The sequence below is a fragment of the Chiloscyllium plagiosum genome, chromosome 19, assembly GCF_004010195.1.
Source record: "Chiloscyllium plagiosum isolate BGI_BamShark_2017 chromosome 19, ASM401019v2, whole genome shotgun sequence".
NCBI classification, from domain to species: domain Eukaryota; kingdom Metazoa; phylum Chordata; class Chondrichthyes; order Orectolobiformes; family Hemiscylliidae; genus Chiloscyllium; species Chiloscyllium plagiosum.
The window spans coordinates 2,118,723-2,141,394 of record NC_057728.1 but is presented as its reverse complement, the minus strand read 5'-3'; the positions used below and the strand labels follow the sequence as shown (position 1 = coordinate 2,141,394).

At 40.9% G+C, this 22,672-nt stretch overlaps 1 protein-coding gene and 1 pseudogene across 9 annotated transcripts in view; both read left to right on the top strand.

The window, feature by feature from the left end:
• Window positions 1-22,672, top strand: part of cnot4b (CCR4-NOT transcription complex, subunit 4b) — a 177,174-nt gene that overhangs the window by 57,505 nt on the left and 96,997 nt on the right. For 6 of the 9 annotated variants that reach the window (XM_043708930.1, XM_043708937.1, XM_043708935.1 and 3 more), the window contains exons 2-7: window positions 226-467; window positions 3,539-3,736; window positions 6,213-6,299; window positions 10,032-10,133; window positions 12,415-12,540; window positions 15,667-15,800. In XM_043708930.1, coding sequence (XP_043564865.1) covers window positions 294-467; window positions 3,539-3,736; window positions 6,213-6,299; window positions 10,032-10,133; window positions 12,415-12,540; window positions 15,667-15,800 — 821 coding nt within the window. In that variant the 5' untranslated portion in view covers window positions 226-293. The remainder of the gene's footprint in view (window positions 1-225; window positions 468-3,538; window positions 3,737-6,212; window positions 6,300-10,031; window positions 10,134-12,414; window positions 12,541-15,666; window positions 15,801-22,672) is intronic. The other 3 variants (XM_043708934.1, XM_043708936.1, XM_043708939.1) reach the window with 1 other exon arrangement.
• On the top strand, window positions 8,597-8,705 carry LOC122559874 (annotated as a pseudogene).

Below are 22,672 nucleotides of genomic sequence, written 5' to 3'. Positions count from 1 at the left end.
GGGTGGGGGCGGAGAGGTCGGGAAGATGATTGCAGGTCCTTAGTAAACAGTCTGTTTCCAGTTGGTCATCCTGACAAATTGTTCAATTTAATTGGACAAAACATGCCATAGTACCTAGAAGGTTTGAATGGAATGTGATTTTTTTTTTGACATAAAGGTATGCATGTGAGCATGCTTCCTACTCTTTACTGTTGTGACTAACATGGCTTTGCTGTCTTTCCACAGTCCACAAACAGATTCAGATCTGTGCAGTTTCTTTTGGTGAGAAGTTGAACGCCCAGTCAACACTGAAGATGTCTCGTAGCCCTGATACAAAGGAGGACCCTGTTGAATGCCCTCTCTGTATGGAGCCCCTTGAGATAGACGACATCAACTTCTTTCCATGCACCTGTGGCTACCAGATCTGTCGTTTCTGTTGGCACCGTATACGCACAGATGAGAACGGTCTCTGTCCAGCCTGCAGAAAAGTAAGTTGCTTTACAGAATCTAAGTCAGTTGGTTGTAACCTGATTTGATTTTGACACGTTCAGCGACCTTTAGTATTTTTGTATGGATTTAAAGAACTTTAAAACTATATCCACAAAACAAGTGAAAATGTGAGAACCTAGCTACTTGAGAGTGGAGAGTTCCAAAAGTGCAGTCCTTGTTGTAATGGCCTTGTTATAATGACTATCTGCAGTTGTATAAAGTGATATTAAATTGATGTAGAGCAGATTTTGTATTCTGGGACTGAACTCAGTGAGTTGAAATGCCAATGTGGTATTTTAAGATGAATTTAGTTTTCATAAATATGAAAATAGAATGCTTCTATTCATAGGAGTGTAGCTACAGAGGTGCCATTTAAGTTGAAACTGGTTCCTTTAGGTAAGAAAATCTGTTAGTTTTACTGAACCTGATCCATACCCAACTCAGGTCTAATTTGAATATGATTGATTCTTAACTGCACTCTAAAACCATTCAGTTGCGCAACCAGATTAACTAGGGATGGGCCAGTAAAAACCACACTTAGCAATGAGCCTACACATGGCACTCTGCTTTTTAAGAAGGATGAGAAAATAAAAATGAGAGATTTACAGACCCGTTCACCCTACAACTGGAGTGAGGACATTGCTGGAATTTATGGTCAAAGATAGGGTAACTGAATGTTAATGAAGGAGAGTCAGTTCGGTCATGTCTCACAAACGTCATTGAGGTTTTTGAAGAGGTGACTATGATAATGGACAAGGGAATGCCCATTGTTGTTGTTTCTTTTGGACTGCCAAAAGGTGGTTGATCAAGTTCCACACAACAGATGGTTAAGTGAGGTAAACGCCCAAGAAATGCAGGCAAATTACTGTCATGTCTGGAAAACTGGTTGAGTGACAGGATAGTGGGTAGGTATACAAAATGGTAGGATATGGCCACTGGTGTCCTGCAAAGATCTGTTATGCCCTCAATTATTCACACCATTAAAAAGTTGGATAATGGCATAGAAAGTCATATGTCTAAATTTGCTGATAAGAAATTCAAGAAGTATTGCAGACAGTACAAAATTACAAAGGGATATTCAAAAAAATTCCTTGAATGGGCAAAACTTTGGCAGATGGAATTCCAGTGTAAACAAGTATGAAATTATGCATTTGGGATGTATAAAGGATATATTGGGGAACTTTCCAGGTGATATGAAGCTAAATACAGTGGATGTCCAAGGACACTTCAGAGTTCAGGTGCATAGATCATTAAAATGCCACAAACTCGTGAAGAAAATAATCACAAAAGCTAATACAACACTGCCCTTTATGTCTAGAGGACTGAATTATAAGGATACAGGAATTATACTGCAGTTAGACAAAACCCTGGTTAGACCATACTTGGAATTCTTGAGCAGATTTGGACGCTACACCTTTTGGAGCAAAATATTGGCCTTAGTGTACAATATAGGTTTACAAGAATGATAACTTCTGAATTCAAGGTACAAGGAGAGATTACACAGATTTGGCCGAGAATTTTGAAGGTTAAGGGATGCTCTGATCAAAGTCTTCAAGGTGTTAACAGGAAAGAGATTAGAGAAAGAAACTGTTTCCACTGGTTGGATATGCTAGAATTGGAGGGATTGATGAGAGAAAATTGTCAGACTAAATAGTTTGACAATTAGTGCTGGACTGTACAGAGACGATGTTAGGAAGCACTTGTACACATAAAGGGTGGTATAGGTTTGAAACTCTTTCACAAATGACAGTTGAGGCGAAATCTAATGTAAATTTTAGTTTGAGATACATTTTTGTTAAGCAAAGGTCTTAAGGGTTTGGGCCAAAGGCAGGGATATAGTGTTCAACCACAAATCGGATATTTACTATTGAATGAGATAAACAGGCTCAAGTGGTTGAATGGCCTGCTCCTATCCCTATATATGCCAACATGAAAAAGGAATAAAACAAATGCATTACCTGCTGAAGAATAATCAGCATCGTCTCCATATTATGTTATTGGCAGCAAAGGAAATCTGAGTAACTTATTAATTAAAAATCAAATTTGTAATATGCCCACAAAGCAAGAAACCTTCTTTCACAGAAAGAAAATGGTGAAGCCTGGGCCAAGAGTTTGGTGAGGGCTCATGAAGTGAATCCTCATTTCCCCTTGGCATAATATCGCTGATTTTTTTTTTCCGTCCTGTTTTGAGTATGATTGAGTGCAGCATAAACTCATGTAACTGCCCCATGTCTTTCAGTTGCCCCACTTTAATCCAGTCCATCTGCTGAGGGAAAGTGGTATCAAGCAAAACTTCTCTGCAAACAAATCAACTTTGTCAATCTTGACAACTGCTCTGCTGCCAAGTGTGTCCAAGGTTAAAGTTGTCCTTCAGGCTCACTGTAGGCTTATGATGTGTGCCTCAACTGCTGTGGATTTCAAGCAGCGCAAGCTTGAATCTAATTGGTCCCCTGCATCAGCAAAATTATCTGATGTCATAGGTACCTGCAGAAAGCAAGCAATCCAGTGTACTTCTAACTCATGGTTTTGTATTAACAATCCGAGCATAGAAAGAAGCATGTGAAAAACATGCAAAACAACTTTCCTGTGAGCAATTGTTGAATCTAGTACATGTGGTGAAGCTATTCTGTTTGGTGGACGTGTTCTCCTGGATCCCATTGATATTGATTTGGACTTCGTGTGTGTACACACAGGAATAATGAACTGATAGTGTTGTTTCCACTTTTCTCTTGGTTCCATCTGAAATTGTGCTAATTTGACTGTTGGTCTAATCCCTACAATTTCTAATTTGTCTTGTGGCTAACCTTTGGAGTAATCTAGGCTTCCATTTCGTGGCATTTATACTTCTGACAATCTTAATGAAACAATTAATATCTGCCATTTGTAAGTTTTACTTTCTAAAAACTTCCGTCAACAGTTCAGGAAAATTCAAATTTAAATTTTCATCCACAAAGTTGACAAACCTTTGCCTCATATTTTACTTTGTGTTTTAATGCCATATTGAAATGAGAATCACTGCTTTGTGCTCTTATCTTAAACTCAATATTGCACTTTCCTTTGGTCAATCCAGCCTTACCCAGAAGACCCTGCAGTCTACAAACCACTTTCTCAAGAAGAGCTACAGAGAATAAAAAATGAGAAAAAACAAAAGCAGAATGAGAGGAAGCAGAAAATCTCAGAGAATCGCAAGCATCTGGCCAGTGTACGTGTTGTACAGAAGAACCTAGTCTTCGTGGTAGGTCTATCACAGCGACTAGCAGATCCAGAGGTGAGCAAAAACAAGATTTGTATTTACATTGTATCAGTTGTCTTTGCAGGGCATCTCAAAGTGCTTAGACTCAGTACTGCTGTTTAGAAGAGATATTCCTAATTGAAGTGAGATGAATCAATTTATGACTAATAAGGTTTCTTAAACAGCAAAATGACAGTGGTCACTTCGTTGTTTAAGAAATAAATGTTGGGCACGACATGGTGTGAGCTCCCCTTGCCTTGTGTCTTCGGCTATTTACCTTCACCTGAGTGCATATGGATCCTTGGTTTAAAATCTCACCAACATCAATTTGACTTTCCCTCAGTACTATATAAGTATCGGCATACGTTATGCTCAGCTCTCCGGTCTAAAGCTTGGACCCTCAGCCATCTGACTCAATGGTGAGACCACACATCATGTGATCCATAGCTGCACATCTTAGCATCATATTAAAAGTTACTTATAAATATTATCCTTGCTTTTGAACAAACATTTATCTGGCAAATTGTCCTTTTCTTCCACCTTCAATTTTCCCAAACTTCTATAAATAAATTATTGAGCAATTTCTGAGCACTGCAATCAAGCATAGTGACCAATACAAGTCAAATTAATTCTGGCCAGTAACTCACTAAAGCAGGTTCGTCTTTGACCTTTTTTAAAAAAATGTCAACTGTTTGGAAGAACTAATGCATTGCTGTGCATTCTGTTTAGAAATTGAAGTTTTGAATTGCATCAGTGTTTGGTGTGTTCTTTTGTAATAGGGCTTAAAGATAGGGCTTCCTGAAGAAGGGCTAATGCCCGAAACGTCAATTCTCCTGTTCCCTCGATGCTGCCTGACCTGCTGCACACTCCTTGCATCAGTGTTTGGTGTGTTCTTTTGTAATAGGGCTTAAAGATGCAGCAAATGTTTTCTACTAAACAAATTGAGTGAGATTCTTGTCCATGTAGTAGGCAACAGAACTGTTCGGGTTTCATTTAAGCACCAACATGACTCCTTCCAAACTGATATCTTTTCGAAAAGGCTTAAACTTGGTCTCAAGTTTAAATTGAAACCTTCATGATTCATAAATTACCTGCAATCTTGGCTTTATGGATCTCATTCCTATTGTATTGTTTGGGTGCCAGTCAAACCTGTCACTGTACTGAGCATTTTTGGTTAGCCAGGTGTTAGAATCTCAACACAGACATAACTGGTTCTGCACCAAAATGTGCAGAATTGGATAACACAATTTGATGTTTAAAGTCTTTTATGATAACAGAATCAGCATCAACTAAACGTTAATTAAAAGACAACTTGTGGGTTATCCCAAGAGAAGATGTTGTCTGTGAACCCCTTAACTGCCACTGTTAGGATTTCTTGCAAGTTCAATAACTTTTCAAAAACAAATTTCAATTTCCAATTAGGAACTAAGAGGATGTTAGGACAAGATTTCAACTTTGAGAATTTCTATTGCACTATAAACTAAAAGCATTATTGAATAAGCACTTTATACTTTAAATCACAAAACAAAACGTGACAATTTTTTCTTTGTGCTTGACTGAAACCTACTTCTAATGTGCATTATTATATTTGATTGAAGAATCAGGCTTGTATGATTTTCCTTTTCTTAACCTTCGGCATTTTAATTTCAGATTTGCATTTCATAATAAGGTTTTATTCCTCAGAAATTCTCTCTTAAGCAAGCACTAGGTGAACCTTCCAGCATCATTTGAACTCTGCAATTTTGGTCTTTATAGTCTGTCATAGGCTTCCACTTGCATTCCTAAATGATGAACCATGGTCAATCTTCCAGTGTACTTTGAAACAATATTGTTTCATTAACCCTTTCTGAGAATAATGTAATGGAGTTACAATAGTACTACACAATTTGGGAACTCCTTGACAAGTTTCATTTCTTTGAATGGGCTCTGACCACGCCAGCACTTTGCTTGGTGGTTAACAAGGGGACAGCCATTTCCTCTCGTCAGCTTTGGTTGTGGATAATCTTTCCCAAATATGTTTGTATGCTGACTCTGTCACACAGCAAGAGTAGCTACCTCGTGATTTATGTCCAGTTGCTGAAAGTTGCATGTTTCTTTCGGAGGATTTTGATGGGCGCCTGTCTCCATGGTGACCAGGTAACATGAGTTCTTCCTGCTGCACATTTTCTTGAGGTCACATTGGCTTCTCCAAACTAGTCATTTTTATCTTGAATTAAAAGTATTTTAAAGTGTATCTGTCTTTTAAGGCTCAATTTGTAACACTAGGATTGCTTGTGTTCATTGTGATAGATCGTAGGTGTTCCTTGTTGTTACCCTCTATGATATCAATGGCCTGTCCAAAGTGTTACAAATTAGTTTTGTCTCTTCCAAAATACGAAGTTCTGTGCATTGTTTCCATGCTGTACATCTCTATGACTCTATAATTTGTTTCTAATTAAACCAGTGTTGACTTCAACTTGCAATCAGTCTTTGGAGAGGACTGAAGAACCTTTTTTTAATCTTTCTTTACCAGGTTTTAAAACGGCCAGAATATTTCGGGAAGTTTGGTAAAATACATAAAGTTGTCATCAACAACAGCACATCATATGCAGGTTCACAGGTATGCTGGCACCATTTACCTGTTAGTGTTTTTCTTTTGTTTTTCCTGGGAAGGTGGAGTCTGAGTGTCGATGGGTGTCTTTTGTCTTTTCATTACAGAGGAGCAAATGTGCATAAGGTGGCACATGGGAGCTTTGGAAAAAGTAAAAAGAAAGTTGAGAAAAGGACAAAATTTTGTGATGGGGTCAGGGAGAAGGAAATGTAATGAAGTCAATGCACTGTGTTACAGCTTTAATTTGAATCATTCCATAGCATAGTCTCATTTATCAGATCGCAAGTCTAATTTGATATGCGAAGATTGGCGGTCGCCCAAGAAATTTATAGGTTCAAGTGTTCTGTGGTTAATTTCTGCTTTTGTAGTGATCTTATGTGCAGCAGATGTGGTGGACTATGACAAGTTCAAAGCACTGTGTTTGCCGCCTCCGAGGAAATAAATTTCTTGAGCCAAAACTTTAGCCAAGACACAAATGTGGATGCTCCTCTACAAATCGTAGTACATGAATGCTTTATGATGTGAGATGATTGTAAAATTGATTGTGTAACAGGTCACAAAGATGTGAGACTGTTCGGATTTGTGACTGGGGTGGGTGGTTTGGAGTTTAAGGAAAGAACTTGTGCAGCTTGTGTATTATACCCACAGTAGATCAGTTACTGCATTAGAGGACTTGAGTTTTTCATGAGCAGGTAAATAATGGAGCAATGGCAGCTGAGCATTGTGTGGAATTATCTGAAGAATTGACAAGGTTGGATATGACTTGATGGTCAGGTCAATGATCTGATACATGTGTTCTTAAATATGTACTGTCCAATTTACCACAAAAAGTATGCATTGTTGGATTTCAATTCACACTTTGGTTCAAAAATCTCTTGATCTGAATTTAATCAAAAATTCTTAATCTGAGAGTTTTTTTTCCACTCTTACTACCTAATTTAATTCAGTTATAGTGAATGAAGCTCTTAATCTGGAGTTTTGTGATCTTAGAATTGAAAGCAAGTGAATTAACAGAAACCTTAAATGAAAGCATGAAGCAATATATCTATGTGTAACACGTGAGACAGTTCCTTGCATTTGCCATAAAGAGATTTGCAATGTTCTTAGCTGGTGTACATGAAGCTACAGGAAAATTATGGCGTTGTTTTGCAAGAATCCTGGTAGATGGTGAAACTGCAAGGCTAAGAGATGATGCTTAGATCTGTTGTGGGTGATGCATTGGAGAAAGCTCTGGAATTAAAACTCTGAAATAAAGATTCATCAGTGTTTGAGTGACTTCCATCTCAGTTATAGATCCATTCATTGTTGATGCAGGAGTGGCAGGTGAGGCAATGCAGTATCCTTCAGCAGCAGTATCTGATCGGTACGGCTCCTGAGACAATAGCAGTCATTGAGAGCTGAGTGAGCAAAATTTCAAGCTGCTGGGATTAACAGGACAGCTAGTACTCAGGGAAAGGAAGCAAGTGGAAACAAGGGCTGCCAGAGATAGTGGTGGAAGTGAGTACAATTTTGTCATTTAACATTGAGACAAATACATGGATGAGAGGGATATGGGAAGATACGGACAAAATGGGACTACTTTACATTGTGAAAACTGGGAGGCATGGGCAAATTGGGCTGAAGGGCCTGTTTCCACGTTGTATGACTGGTTATTTTCCAGACTGGAGGGAAATGTGAAGTGGATGCAAGCTGGTATCATAGCTGCTTGAGACAAAGCAAAAAATGCTTGCATTTTCACAACGTTTTCAGATAGGTGGTGGTTGAGTGAAAAGGTTTACGAACAATTATTCATTTTTTGAGAATTCATTGTTGAAATGTTGGAAACACAGTAGTGACATGGCATGCAGCAAACTACCTCCGGTGGCAATGTTATGATGAGTGGTTAATCTATCAGTAACGTGTCAACTTGGCTGTATGTTGGCTCAGACACACATGCAACTCCCTTGTCCTTCTCCAAGATAGTGCTGTGAGATTTTTTTTCCATCCGCCCGAGCAGGCTGATGGGCACTTAGTTGAATATCATGCATATAGGTTTGGGCTTCTGACAGCCTAATGCTCCATCAACATTGCATTTGAATATTGGTTTTTCTGCTCACGTCCTAGAGAAGGAATTGAACCTAGAACTTAACAGTTCAGATAATTGGTACTCACTGAGCTTCTTCAGATACGATACCAAAATTAATGACATGGATTTGGGAAATGTAGTGACAAGTGGTTTCTTCCAAATAAAAATGGAATGTGAAATGTTTCAGGAAGCTCTAGACTGCTAACATGAACAAATAAAATTTAATGCCAACAATTTTACTGCCTACTGCCATACTAGTCTGAAAACACCTGATCTTGAAAGCTAAACAGACTCTGGCCTGGTTAGTCATTGGATGGGAGACCACCTGGGAATACCAGGTGCAGTAGCCTTAAAAAGGCAGCCTGGTGGCTCAGTGGTTAGCACTGCTGTCTCACAGCGCCTGGGACCCAGGTTCGAATCCAGCCGTGAGTGACTGTCTGTGTGGAGTTTGCACGCACTCCCTGTGTCTGTGTGGGTTTCCTCCGGGTGCTGCGGTTTTCTCCCACAGTCCAAAGATGTGCAGGTTATGTGAGCTGGCCATGTTAAATTGCCCAAAGTGTCTAGGAATGTGTAGGTTAAGTGCATTAGTCAGGAGTAAATGTCGAGTAATAGGATAGGGGAATTGGTCTGGGTGGGTTATACTTTGGAGGGTCGGTGTGGACATGTTGTGCCAAAGGGCCTGTTTCCACACTGTAGGAATTCTAATTCTAAATGTGAAAAGATGTGTTTGGGTTGGAAAGGTAAGTGGGGACATTGAACTATTTGACAATGTTAAAAGTGATTCAGCGAAACAGATCTTGCAATGTGTTATATTGAAACATGGCTGAACAAGTTGTGCAGTTTGGATAAGAATATAAGATCTTTAGTTCTCCAGTTGAGAATGTGGTGCTGAAAAAGCACAGCAATTCGGGCAGCATTCGAGGAGCAGGAGCATCGACGTCTCAAGCATAAACCCGAAATAACGATTCTTCTCGCATGCTGCCTGAACCTGCTGTGCTTTTCCAGCACCACACTCGACTCTAATCTTCAGTATCTGCAGTCCTCAATTTCCCCTGTTTAGTTTTACATTCTATTAATAACAAAGGAAATTAATCTAATCTTTTTAAAAGACTGAGTTAGACTTCAGCTGAATTAGTGTTCAATCTGGGCACCACACCTGAGGATGTTAACATCTCAGATTTGTAACAACAGCATCAGAATACTAGCATTTTGTATAAAGGGTGAATCATCTGGTGGTGATCTCTGTTCAGTGGACGTTGTTCAGAGTTCTTTGGAATAATGAATGGATTTGATGCAGGAAATGAGAAACCATTGAATTTCGGGAGGAGCAGCCACCACAGGGAACAAATTCAGAGTGATTACTGAATCAACCAGAGATTAGAGAATTGTTTTATGCAGTTATTTGTCTGTATTGGGCTGCTTAAATGAGAGGTGAAAACAATTTCAGTTGTAACTTCCTGGAAAATTAAATGCATCCTTTGGAAGAGACATTTATGGGCTAAGGCTAAAAAGCAGGTGAGTGTGGGAATCATTGAATAAAGCTACCCAAGAACAAAGCCAAATTCAGTGGGCTGATGCCTTGTTTTGGTTTTATTCTTATCTGTTTAACTTTATTGATGATATCAAGCAAGATTCCTTATTGTGTGTCAAAGCTAACTACAATGTTCCTCTCCTAGGGTCCCAGTGCTAGTGCTTATGTAACCTACATACGGTCTGAAGACGCACTAAGAGCAATACAGTGTGTAAATAATGTTGTAGTGGATGGCAGGACGCTTAAGGTAAATAATTTTCTTGTCTCTCAGCTGGCTCCACTTCCATTACTCCACAGCTTGGTTTTTTTTCCTCTTATCTTCAAGTTTCCTTGTGAGTTCTAAAGCATCAGTGGCTGGAGGACTTTTCACATAGTAATTTGAAACGTAATTTGAAATAAATCTGAGAAGTGAAAGTGAATTACAACCAAGGTGGTGCAAGATGAAACCTTCATCCTTAAATAACATGTCTCTTTCCTCCCCTCGTCAAAGAAATGTCATGAATCCACAATGATGTCAGCAGAATCTGCTTTCAGTTTCTGTTTACATTGTGATTTTCATTGTTGAGAACTTTCAGAAGTTAAAACAGAGCAATACTGCCAGATGAAATCCTGTAAATAGAAGCACGTTGTAGTGCAGTTAAAATGGTTGCTTGAATCTACTGTGCATATGTTCTGACAAATGTGAGCACCATTAGATTGTAGCATCCTTTGAAAGTATCCAATACAATTGGCAAATCTAGCACGATTGAAGGAGGGAGTCCATCCATTGTTAGCTGAATGAAGTGCTTCGCAATTGCTGGACAATTAGTTTCACACCCTATCTTTTCCCTATAGATGGCCTGCCAATTTTTACCTTGCAAATAGTTAGCCAGCTTCTTGCTGAAAAAGGCTATTAAATCTGTTTCCATCATTCAGTAAGCCAAGCAGTCCAGATTTTGACTTGAGAGGATGGGCCTTTGGTTAAATGCTTCAAGTTAAGTTCCCACTGACTTGCGTGACTGGCAAATAGTTGTCAGTTTGCTTCCAAGTAATGGATTTGAAGCATTGTGAAGCACTCTGAACTTGTAAGGTCAACTTGATGAGAAATGCGGGTTGAAACTTTATTGCTGGAACAGCGCAGCAGGTCAGGCAGCATCCAGGGAACAGGAGATTCGACGTTTCGGGCACAGACCCTTCTTCAGGGCCTGTGCCCGAAACGTCGAATCTCCTGTTCCCTGGATGCTGCCTGACCGGCTGCGCTGTTCCAGCAATAAAGTTTCAACTTTGATCTCCAGCATCTGCAGACCTCACTTTCTCCTTGATGAGAAATGCATCAGGTATCTGAGTGAACGAGTTAGTTGCACAGATCGTGGTTGAATTGTCCTCTTCAGTCTGCGAATAATCAGAAGTTGATGTTTTTCAAACATGTTTAGTAAAAACTGCTTCACTTTGCAAACAGTTTTCCTTTCAGCTTTGTCTCAGTCCCTTGGCTGTTTACTTCAGAAAACCTGACCAAAAGCACGAACGGTGTTTTGTGTTAGGACACCTCTGCACCCAAATAACAAGTGAATCTGGTTGACTGACTTCAGATGGGAATTGTGGGGCAGTCGAACTTAATTGATTTGCCCCTCTTGACGAGCTCTGACCCCACAGTATTAGTCCTGAGCTACTTGTTTTTATCAGACAAAAAGCAATACTGGAAACTGAATATTGCTTAGAAAGGACAGGTTTTTTTTTCTTTGAAGCTTTTTGCCTTGTACTCTGGACGCTCTCAAGCCTTACAACATGGAATTAGAACACCATTTATACTGTATGAGAGCAGAGTTCTCATTGACAGACTCCTGATTGATAGTGGCGTTGCCACAGAGAAAGCACTAGTTAATAATGACTCTTGATTAACTGCCAGGTTTTGTGTAAATCTTAAAACTGGTGCATTGACTATGGTCAAGTCATTGCCCTATGAAATGAATCAGAATAGCTGTCATCTCCTTTATGTTGAGGGAGGTGCCATGTATATACTTTCCTTCTGCCAGGAAGAGGACCTTCTGTCACTTATAATAGATGCAAGTGCATCACGTTGCAAGCCTACCGACTGAATTAGTTGTCTTCATTATGCTTCTCAGACACAAGATTGCTTAGCAAATGTTGTCTGATCTCTGAGTTATATTTAATGTCAGACACTGTTAAGTCCACTTTACAACCAATTGGAACTCTTATATTTTGTGTAAATATTTTCCCTTTTGTTTGATTTTTTTCAAATTATTCAGATGAATGCAAAATGACAAGCTTTGAAATGTTTTTCTCAGCAATGCCATTTGGTATAGAACTTGAGCAATCAATATTGGAAATCCATGTCTCCCTGTCAAGTGGGTGTAAACAGAGGTTACTGATGATTCAGGTGTTGAGCTACTTAATGCGATGCTGCAGGATGTTATTACCTGAGAAGTCTTTGTATTGGCAATATTGCAACTGGGTCAGAATCATTATAGTATCCACGTATATTATTGTCAACACTGCATTTTTCTCTCTCTCTCTCTCTCTCTCTCAAGGCATCTTTAGGTACAACGAAGTATTGCAGTTATTTCCTAAAGAACATGCAGTGTCCTAAGCCGGATTGTATGTATTTGCATGAGTTAGGGGATGAAGCAGCCAGTTTCACGAAAGAAGAAATGCAGGTAAATTCACCAGCCTTTAGGAAAAGCAAAGAAAAAAAAAAGCTTGATCCAAACTGAAGTCATTGAAACCAGTTTGCCTGCCTGGGCTTCAAATAGTTGTTGTTATAAAATTCTATAAAACGATAATTGTGTTGATTACTTATAGTAGTGACTGCATATCTATCTATGTACTTTAAACAGCTGTAAAGTTGCATAGCTTTCAATTTAGAATGAAATTAATCTGAAGCCATGGAAAGACTAAATTTTCAAATGCTCTAACGTGAGAGATGTCAGCCTTCACCACAAATTTCTCCATCAGTTGATTTGCTCATGTTATTTCTATTAATTTGTATTTTTCTGTGATGATGCTGCTTTTTCCTTGTAGATTATTGATGCTGCCTTTCAGAAATGGCTGTGAATTGTCACCTTCCCTTCTGAAATAGATTCACTTTTCCCACATGAGCTTTATTCTGGAAGTGCAGGAAAGGAAACCCTCTTATGTAATTGAAGCCTGTTTGATCCAGTTTGTGATCTCAACAAGTTCTTGCTTTGGAGCATCTTTTTGAACCAGCCTTCAGTTCCAAATGGGAGAGCATCAGACAATTTTGTTTTTATCCCCCTCCAAGCAATAGTGGAGTGATTGAAGGACTCAAAAGGCAGCTGCGTGAGCTTCCTTTCCCTGGTTATACAAGAGTGCCCTCAAGTGGTCATCTTTTCATTGGCCTTTCTCTCACTGCTTCAGAAACTAGGGATACAAACAGAAATCATTGCATTGAGCAACTGCTTTGGGGTTTGCATGGGAATATTTGAACCAGCCTTCGATGTTTGAGTTATGACAACATTACTGAGTGTGCTGTCATGATTCAGTGTGAAAGGAAAATTTCAGATCAACTGTTACTTGAATCACAGAATTGTTTCAGCTCAGAAACCATTCGGCTCATCATTGGCTCTCTGAGTAGTTCATGGAATTTCTTTCTCCTGCCTTGTCCCCATAATTGTTCCTCTTCTGTGAACAGTCTAATCCCCATTCGAAAACCTTTTATTGAACTTGCCTCTGCTGCATTTTTGCCAGCACGTTGCATACAATGTGACAACTCCCTCTGTGCAGAAGATTTTGGCTAAAATTGCCAATCGTTTCTTTTGACCATTATTTTTGATCTCTGCCCTTTTTGTTTTCAATCCTTTCATCAGTCAGAACATTTATCCCTACCACTTTGACTAACCCACCAATGATTCTGAATATTTGAAGCACAACTCCTCTCACCCTTTCTCCCTCGGAAGATTTGCTGAACATCTCCACTTTATTCTAACTCATTCCCCATCCTAAAACCAATCCTATCAATCTTGTTAGCACTGCATTGTAGGGCAATCCTGTTTCCTGCTTGCTTTGACTTCAGTTAATTTCCCCCACATAATCCTTACCTTATTGGGATGGTTATCGCCCAGTTTGCTGTTCTTGGTCTGGATTTCCTTTTTAGTCTAAACTTTAAAAGTTAACACTCTGGCACTTAAATCATTCAGTTAATTCCATTCCCAAATAAGCTAGTGTGACAGAATTTCCTTCCTTGTGTTGAAAAGGTATCGCTGCAAAGCATTTTGCTGTCAACTATCTCTGATGCCTTGCCAATCTCTGCCCTTTGGTACCAGTATTCCAGTCTAGATTGCAGTTCCCTATTTTAACAGCTGTATAATTTTTGCATCTGGCTGTAATTGTATGATTAAACCTACTTTTATGTGCTTGTTATATGTCAACTTGTGTTCTTCAGGAAACGGGAAATTGATAGTTTTCTTTCTCCAAGTTAGCAGATGTTTGGTTCACAATTAAAGTGAATTGAATGTGGGAAGCCTTGTCGAAGGGCGCATAAAGATTTGAGCTTAAAGTAGAGGTGCTTTCTTATTGCCTTTTTGTTTGGTTGCATTAATCACCTTCTATGCTAAATAGCATTACCACCTAACATTGCATTAAGCCAGTGACCCAGCCACCAACACCCACATCCCGTAAATGAATAAAAAAAAGTCCTTGATGCTTATGCACTTTGTATTCACATCTGTCGTCTTGTCCATGCAAGCATCCAACTTGAAGTTGAGGCACTTGGAAGTGTTAAGCAGAAATTAGGACCAATAATGCTCTGCTATCAGGGCTCTTGAAGGATACAGGATAATATGATGAGACCTTCTAGTGAAGAGGCTGACTGAAGGGAGCAGCACTGAATCCCACTGTCTGTCAGGCTTGACAGATTCACAAAACAGAAAATCTGTTCCTTTGCTGGTCTAAAAGAATCGAGCATCTTAATGTTACTATGTTGACTAAATCATGCAACTGCAAGATAAAGAGCTAACTTGGATTGTGGCTTTAGATCATGAAGCAGGGTATGTTCCTGGTAGTGTAAAAGTGGCAGTGCATTGTCTTTTATTGGGTGGACCAAGAATGGGTTCCTTAACATAATGAGCATGCTTCAAGCCATTGGTACACTGGATGAAACATAGTAAAACTGAAATGCATCAGTCTCTACTTTAAATATGTGTGAAATTTATTACAAAATACATCAAGTTAAGTCCCATTTAGTTCGAGTGTAATAAAGATTCTTGCAGCATAATTTGGGTAGGTGAGGAAGAATCAAACTAGTGCTGCGTAAGTTGTCTTTTGGAGATGATCTTATTCTGAGAAAAAGGTAAAAGCATTGGGCGGCTCGGTGGCTCAGTGGTTAGCAGTGCTGCCTCACAGCGCCAGGGATCTGGGTTCAATGCCCACCTCTGGCAACTGTCTGTCTGGAGTTTGCACATTCTCCCCTTGTCTGCATGGGTTTTCCCCCACAGTCCAAAGATGTGCAAGTTAGGTGAATTGGCCATGCTAACTTGCCCGTAGTGTTAGGTGCAGAGGTAAATATAGGGGAATGGGTCTGGGTGGGTTGCTCTTCGGAGGGTTGGTGTGGACTTGTTGGGCCGAAGGGCCTGTTTCCACACTGTAAGTAATCTAATCTATTCCCTCTCAAATAGTAGTAATTTGATGAAGCACTAAAATAAAGACATCTTGATTGGATTTCATGGTTTAAAATAGAATTCCTGAAGCTGTTTGCCATTTGATATTCAATGCCCCGTTCACTGGTCTTGTGTCCATTATTCTTTCCTGCTAATCTCTTTCCACAGGCAGGCAAACATCAAGAGTATGAACAGAAGCTGCTTCAGGAACTTTATAAATTGAACCCCAACTTTTTGCACCAGTCATCCAGCACAGTCGACAAAAATAAGAATAAATTGGCTACACAGCAGAGGTATGATGCGTAAGTACAGCCCTGACCTGATGCCCTGGCCTGCATTTCTTTAATCTTCTGTTTGCTTCTACATTTCATTCTCGAGTTTTTTTTATTTCTGCTGTGAGCTTTCTCGTCAAACTTGGTCTTCGACACAGCTCAAACTAATCATTCATAACCTGAATTTACTCTCAAAATGCCTTGCAAGTTCAAAACACTGTGCCTTCCTCTTGTCTCCACTCATAGAATTTTGGTCTACGCTTAATACTGGTCAGTTTACAACAGCCCACTCATTGTTTTGAGATATATGAAAGAGAGGAATGAGTTGCAGTGGGGACTGTATTCTGTGTTGCAGTGCTCTGTGCTGAAATGTTCAGATTCTAGAAACTGGATTCTTTTGCATTACATGTCCTACTTTATTTTCCCCTCCTTCACCTCAGGTGAATTATTACGCAGAGGCTTCGCTCACAGCCTGAACCATTTCATCTCTGGATTGTAAAGGTTTTCATGGTTTGTAATTGCCACAGTTGGGAGCAGCCAAAACCAGAGGTTCACAAATTTTGTGATCGAAAGAATTGATTCTAAATGGTGAGATTGTCCACACAGCTTCAACATTAGCTCTGAGTGAAATATATCAAGAAGGCCAAACTTTCAAACCAAGTGCATGACATCGTCAAATCTGTGCTCCAACTATGTCATGCTGTCATATTTATTATTGTGGCTCTGTGGACTACCTTGGTACATGTAATGTTGTTGAAGCTGCTGTACGGTTTATACCTGAACTGGAACGGTACCATTACCTTGGGCAGGAGATTCGCTAGAGCTTTTCAGGAAGCAGAGCTCCAGATCAGGTGATGGGGCAGCTGGTAAACAGGAAGATATAGCTTGCAGCGACCAAGCTGTGGCAAAGATGTTCCTCTGTGAGGAAGGATAGACAGTTGGTAGGGCAAAGTTGCAGTCAGTGTGATGGTTTGAAGTGTGTCTATTTGAATGCAAGAGGTGTCAGGAATAAGAGTGATGAACTTTGTGTGGATTAGTGCTTGGAGCTATGGTGTTGTAGCCATTATGGAGACTTGAATAGTAAAGGGGCAAGAATGATCAAATGTTCTGGCGTTTCGATGTTTCAAGAGGAATAGAGTGGGAGGTAAAGGCGGGGCAGTGGTATTGCTGATCAGGGATAGTTTCACAGCTACAGAAAGGGAGGGTTGTCAAGGAGGGTTTATCCACTAGTCAATATGGGTGGAAGACGAATGGGAAAGCAGCAAGAATTTTATTGGGAGTTTTCTATTGATTCCAAACCCCCCCACCCCCACATACGTGCACACGTACATGCGCACACACATGCAGATAGTTTGCATGGAGCAAATTTTGTCAGATATGTCCAGCAAAGATTCCTGACTCTGTATGTTGATAGGCTGACTAGAGGGGAGGCCATATTGGATTTGATGCTTCACAACGAACCGGCCCAAGTGTTCGATCTCTCGGTAGGAGAGCATTTCGATGATCATGATCGCAACTCCCCAACCTTTACTCTTGGAGATGGACAGGAGCAAATGGTATTGGAGGGGGTATTACAATGATATTAAGCAGGAACTGTGGACCATAAATTGGGAACGGATATTCTCGGTGAAGTGCTGAACAGCAATGTGGAAGTTGTTTAGGGAGCACTTGCTGCGAGTGCTGGATAAGTTTGTCCCACTGAGACAAGGAAGGGGTGGTTGGGTGAAGGAACCTTGGATGACAAGAGATGTAGGTGTGTTCTCCACGCTGGGAAGTTGATTTGCAGATGTTTTGTCCATTGTCTTGGTGACATCTTCAGTGCTTTGGAACCTCCTGTGAAGTGCTGCTGTACCGTGTCTTTGGGAATTTATTTGGTTCCGTTCATGCTGGTTCCGGTTGTTCGTTGTAGTGGCTGGTAATTTGGGTCGCGGTCTATTGTGCTTGTTGAGAGAGTTTGTGGATGAGTGCCATGCTTAGAAATTCTCTGGCTGTCCTCTGTTTGGCTTGACTTGTAATTGTTGTGTTGTCCCAGTTGAATCTGTGTGTTGCTACAAGGGACAGGTGGTAGTGGCGTCTGGTGGCGAGTTGGTCTTCGTGGATGCAGATTGCTAGTTGTCTGACTCTGTCCTATGTAATGTTGCATACTGTCTTTGCATGGAATCTTATAAATTACGTTTGTCTTGCGCATGATGGATGTAAGGTTTTTTTTGTCCTGGTGAGTTGTCTGAGCTTGGCTATTGGTTTATGGGTTGTCATGAATCCCAGTGGTTGAAGACGTCTGGCTGGAAGGATGTTTTTTTTAATATAAGGTCGTGTGGCTACAAAGGGCTGTGACCCCACGCAAAGCCAGCCAATAGAACAAACAACACATAAGAGAAACTATAAAGAAAGGGCTAATAACCAGGATAGACCAGCAAAGGATGAAACCTGGAAGCAACAAAACAGATTTTACAGATAACCCAAGATACATAAACCAGCCATACCACTTTGACCCATTGCGGCACTTCCAGGCACTCCACCAGATAAACTGGTAAAAGAACTTCAACAAAAACTGAATGGGTGTTCAGCGGATCTGAACACCCATACAATCATAACAGGAATTCCTAGACAACGTCAAGAATGTAAACATAGACAAGGATAAAGTGATGGTCTTATTCGATGTAACTGCACTGTTCACTTCAGTTGACATAACTTTAGCCAAAGAGACAACAGCCAACCTCCAGAATAAGCAGAACAGACAACACGACGACAAACCTGTCAAAAAGGACTGCATTCTCACACTACTAGACCTGTGTTTGACGACACACCACATTCATCAACAAAATATATGAACAGATCAACAGAACACCGATGGGCTCACCCATCTCCAGGCTCACAGCAGAAGCAGTGATGCAAAGACTGGAACAAACAACCCTCCCACAACTACAACCCAAACTCTGGATCAGATGCATTTATAATTTTATAATTGTTAGGAGAACCGAAATCGAGAACACACACCGAATTATCAACATCATGCTCAAGGGTATCAGATTTACGAGAGCGAAGGAAACCAACAAATCAACTTCTCTTAATGGGTGTGATGTTAGAAAGAACACAATGGTGAATGCACCATAAAGTGTACAGAAAACCCACACACACACCGACCAGGTCCTGAGCGACAACAGCAACGAACCGAACGCACACAAGAGAAGCTGCCTTAGGATCCTGATCAAAAGAACTACAACACACTGCAGCACTCCCGACCTCCTGAAGAGAAGAACACTACAGAGTCTTCACCAAGAACAGGTATCCAACAACTTCATCCGCAGATGCCTAAATGACTAAGAATGCGACAAGAACATGCCACGACCCAACACACTGACCACGCTTCCTTATATAAAGAATGTCTCAACTGACAGCCAGACTTTGCATACAGACAGACTCTGACTTCACACCTTTAAGGCATTGTCTGAGCTGAGATGTCACTTTTTTTTAAATAAAGCCTTAACTTCTCTTAACAATGTGAATTAAAAGAAGTTCTGGGATTTACATATTAATGAACCAAAACCTGAAACCCATTCTAAAAGATGAAAGACTTAACATTAATCGAGGTTTGTTCAACCTATCATTTCAGCCGCATGACGCTGTAACCTTCTGCTATAAAGTGTGTCTTATGGTCCTGCTCCACAGTTAACTGAAGGAGTAGCACTCTGAAAGATAGTGTTTCCAATTAAACCTGTTGGAATGCAACCTGGTGTTGAGAGTTTTAACTTTGTTCACCCCAGTCCAACACCGGCTCCTCCACATCAACAGAGTAAATAACACAAAACGGAACCTACAAAAAGACGGACTGACAACCAGGATTGACCTACGTGGGATGAAACCAAGAGGCAACAACACCCCAAGATTTTACAGATTACCCAAGATAAATAAACCAGCCATACCACTTTGACCCATTGCGATCCAGGAACTCCATCACATAAACTGGTAAAAGAACTTCAACAGGAACTGAAATATCTTACCAGCGGATCCAAACAATCATTGCAGGAATTCCTAGACAACATCAAGAACATAAACATAGACAAGGACGAAGCAATGGTCTTATTTGATGTAATGGCACTGTTCACTTCAGCTGATAAAATTCTGTGCAGGCAGAACAGTGGTGGCACAGTGGTTAGCACTGCTGCCTCACAGCGCCAGAGACGTGGGTTCAATTCCCACCTCAGGCGACTGACCGTGTGGAGTTTGCACATTCTCCCCGTGCCTGCGTGGGTTTCCTCCGGGTGCTCCGGTTTCTTCCCACAGTCCAAAAATGTGCAGGTCAGGTGAATTGGCCATGCTGAATTGCCCATAGTGTTAGGTGAAGGGGTAAATGGAGGGGAATGGGTCTGGGTGGGTTGCGCTTCAGTGGGTCGGTGTGGACTTGTTGGGCCGAAGGGCCTGTTTCCAAACTGTAAGTAATCTAATCTAAACAGACAACATGATGGGGAACCTATCAACAAGGACTGCATGCTCACACTGCTAGACCTGTGTTTGACGACATACTTCGCATTTATTAACAAAATATATGAACAGATCAATGGAACACCGATGGGCGCTCTCATCTCCAAGTTCAGAGCAGAAGCAGTAATGCAAAGACTGGAACAAACAATCCTCTCTCAAGTACAACCCAAACTCTGGATCAGGTATGTGGATGACACTTCTGTTATCATTAAGACAACAGAAGTCAAGGACACAAACCAGATTATCAACACCATTCTCACAGGAATCAGATTTCCGAGAGAGGAGGAAATCAACAATCAGCTCCCGTTTCGAGCTGCGGTAGAAAGAACAGTGGTGAATGAACCACTAAAGTGTACAAAGCCCCACACGCTGACCAGGTCCTCAACTACAACAACAACCACCCAAACACATAAAAGAAGCTGCACTAGGACCCTGTTTAAAAGGGCTGCAACGCACTGCAGCACTCCCGACTGAGGAAGGGAATAACACGTACACCTCTATAGAGTTTTCGCCAAGAACTGACATCTCTGCAAATTCATCCGCAATGCCCAACAAACTTACTGGCCACACTACCTTACTGAAAAGGTGTCTCTGAACTGACAGCCAGACTTTTCTGACCACTGGGATTCATGACATCCTGTCAACCAACAGCCACGCTCAGACAGCAGCTCACCAGGACAAAAGATCCTACACCTATCGTGCAAGACAAACTTGATTTACAAGAAGGAGGGAACTTGTGCCTGGAGTTGGAGGAGGCAGGGGAGGTCCTGGAATTAATACTTTGCTTCAGTATTTAGTGGTCGTCATCTGTGAGGACAGCGTGAAACAGGCTGAGACGCTCGAACATGTTGAAGTTAGGAAGGAGGATGTGCTGAAAATTTCGAAAAACATGAGGATAGATAAATCCCCTGGGCCAGACAGGATATATTGTTTTACTATGAAAAACAATTGAAGAGATTACTGCACCTTTGGCAATGATCTTTGCGACCTCACTGTCCACTGGAGTAGTACCAGATGATTGGAAGGTGGCAAATGTTATTTCCTTGTTCAAGCAACGGAATAGGCATAACCCTGGGAATTATAGACCAGTCATAGAGATGTACAGCATGGAAACAGACCCTTCAGTCCAACCTGTCCATGCCAACCAGATATCCCAACCCAATCTAGTCCCACTTGCCAGCACCCGGCCCATATCCCTCTAAACCCTTCCTATTCATATACCCATCCAAATGCCTCTTAAATGTTGCAATTGTACCAGACTCCACCACATCCTTTGGCAGCTCATTCCATACACATACCACCCTCTGCATGAAAAAGTTGCCCCTTTGATCTCTTCTCTATCTCTCACCCTAAACCGATGCTCTCTAGTTCTGGACTCCCCGACCCCAGGGAAAAGACTTTGTCTATTTACCCTATCCATGCCCCTCATAATTTTGTAAATCTCTATAAGGTCACCCCTCAGCCTCTGACGCTCCATGGAAAACAGCCTCTGCCTGTTCAGCCTCTCCCAATAGCTCAAATCCTCCAACCCTGGTGAGTGCAGCATCCTTGTAAATCTTTTCTGAACCCTTTCCAGTTTCACAACATCTTTCCGATAAGAATGAGACCAAAGTTGCACGCAATATTCAGCAGTGGCCGAACCAGTGTCCTGTACAGCCACAACATGACCTCCCAACTCCTGTACTCAATACTCTGACCAATAAAGGAAAGCATACCAAACGCTGCCTTCACTATCCTATCTACCTGCGACTCCACTTTCAAGGAACTATGAGCCTGCACTCCAAGGTCTCTTTGTTCAGCAACACTCCCTTGGACCTTACCATTAAGTGTATAAGTCCTGCTAAGATTTGCTTTCCCAAAATGCAGCATTTAAATGCAGCATTTAATTCGCATTTATCTGAATTAAACTCCATCTGCCACTTCTCAGCCCATTGGCCCATCTGGTCCAGATCCTGTTGTAATCTGAGGTAACCCTCTTCATTGTCCACTACTCCTCCAATTTTGGTGTCATCTGCAACCTTACTAACTGTACCTCTTGTGCTTGCATCCAAATCATTTATGTAAATGACAAAATGTAGAGGCCCCAGCACTCATCCTTGTGACATTCAACTGGTCACAGGCCTCCAGTCTGAAAAACAACCTTCCACCACCACCCTCTGTCTTCAACCTTTGAGCCAGTTCTGTATCCAAATGGCAAGTTCTTCCTGTATTCTGAGATCTAACCTTGCTAATCAGTCTCCAATGGGAAACCTTGTCGAATGCCCTACTGAAGTCCATATAGATCACATCTACTGCTTTGCCCTCATCAGTCATCTTTGTTACTTAAAAAAACTCAATCAAGTTTGTGATTTCCCACGCACAAACCCATGTTGACTATTCCTAATCAGTCCTTGCCTTTCCAAATACATGTACATCCTATC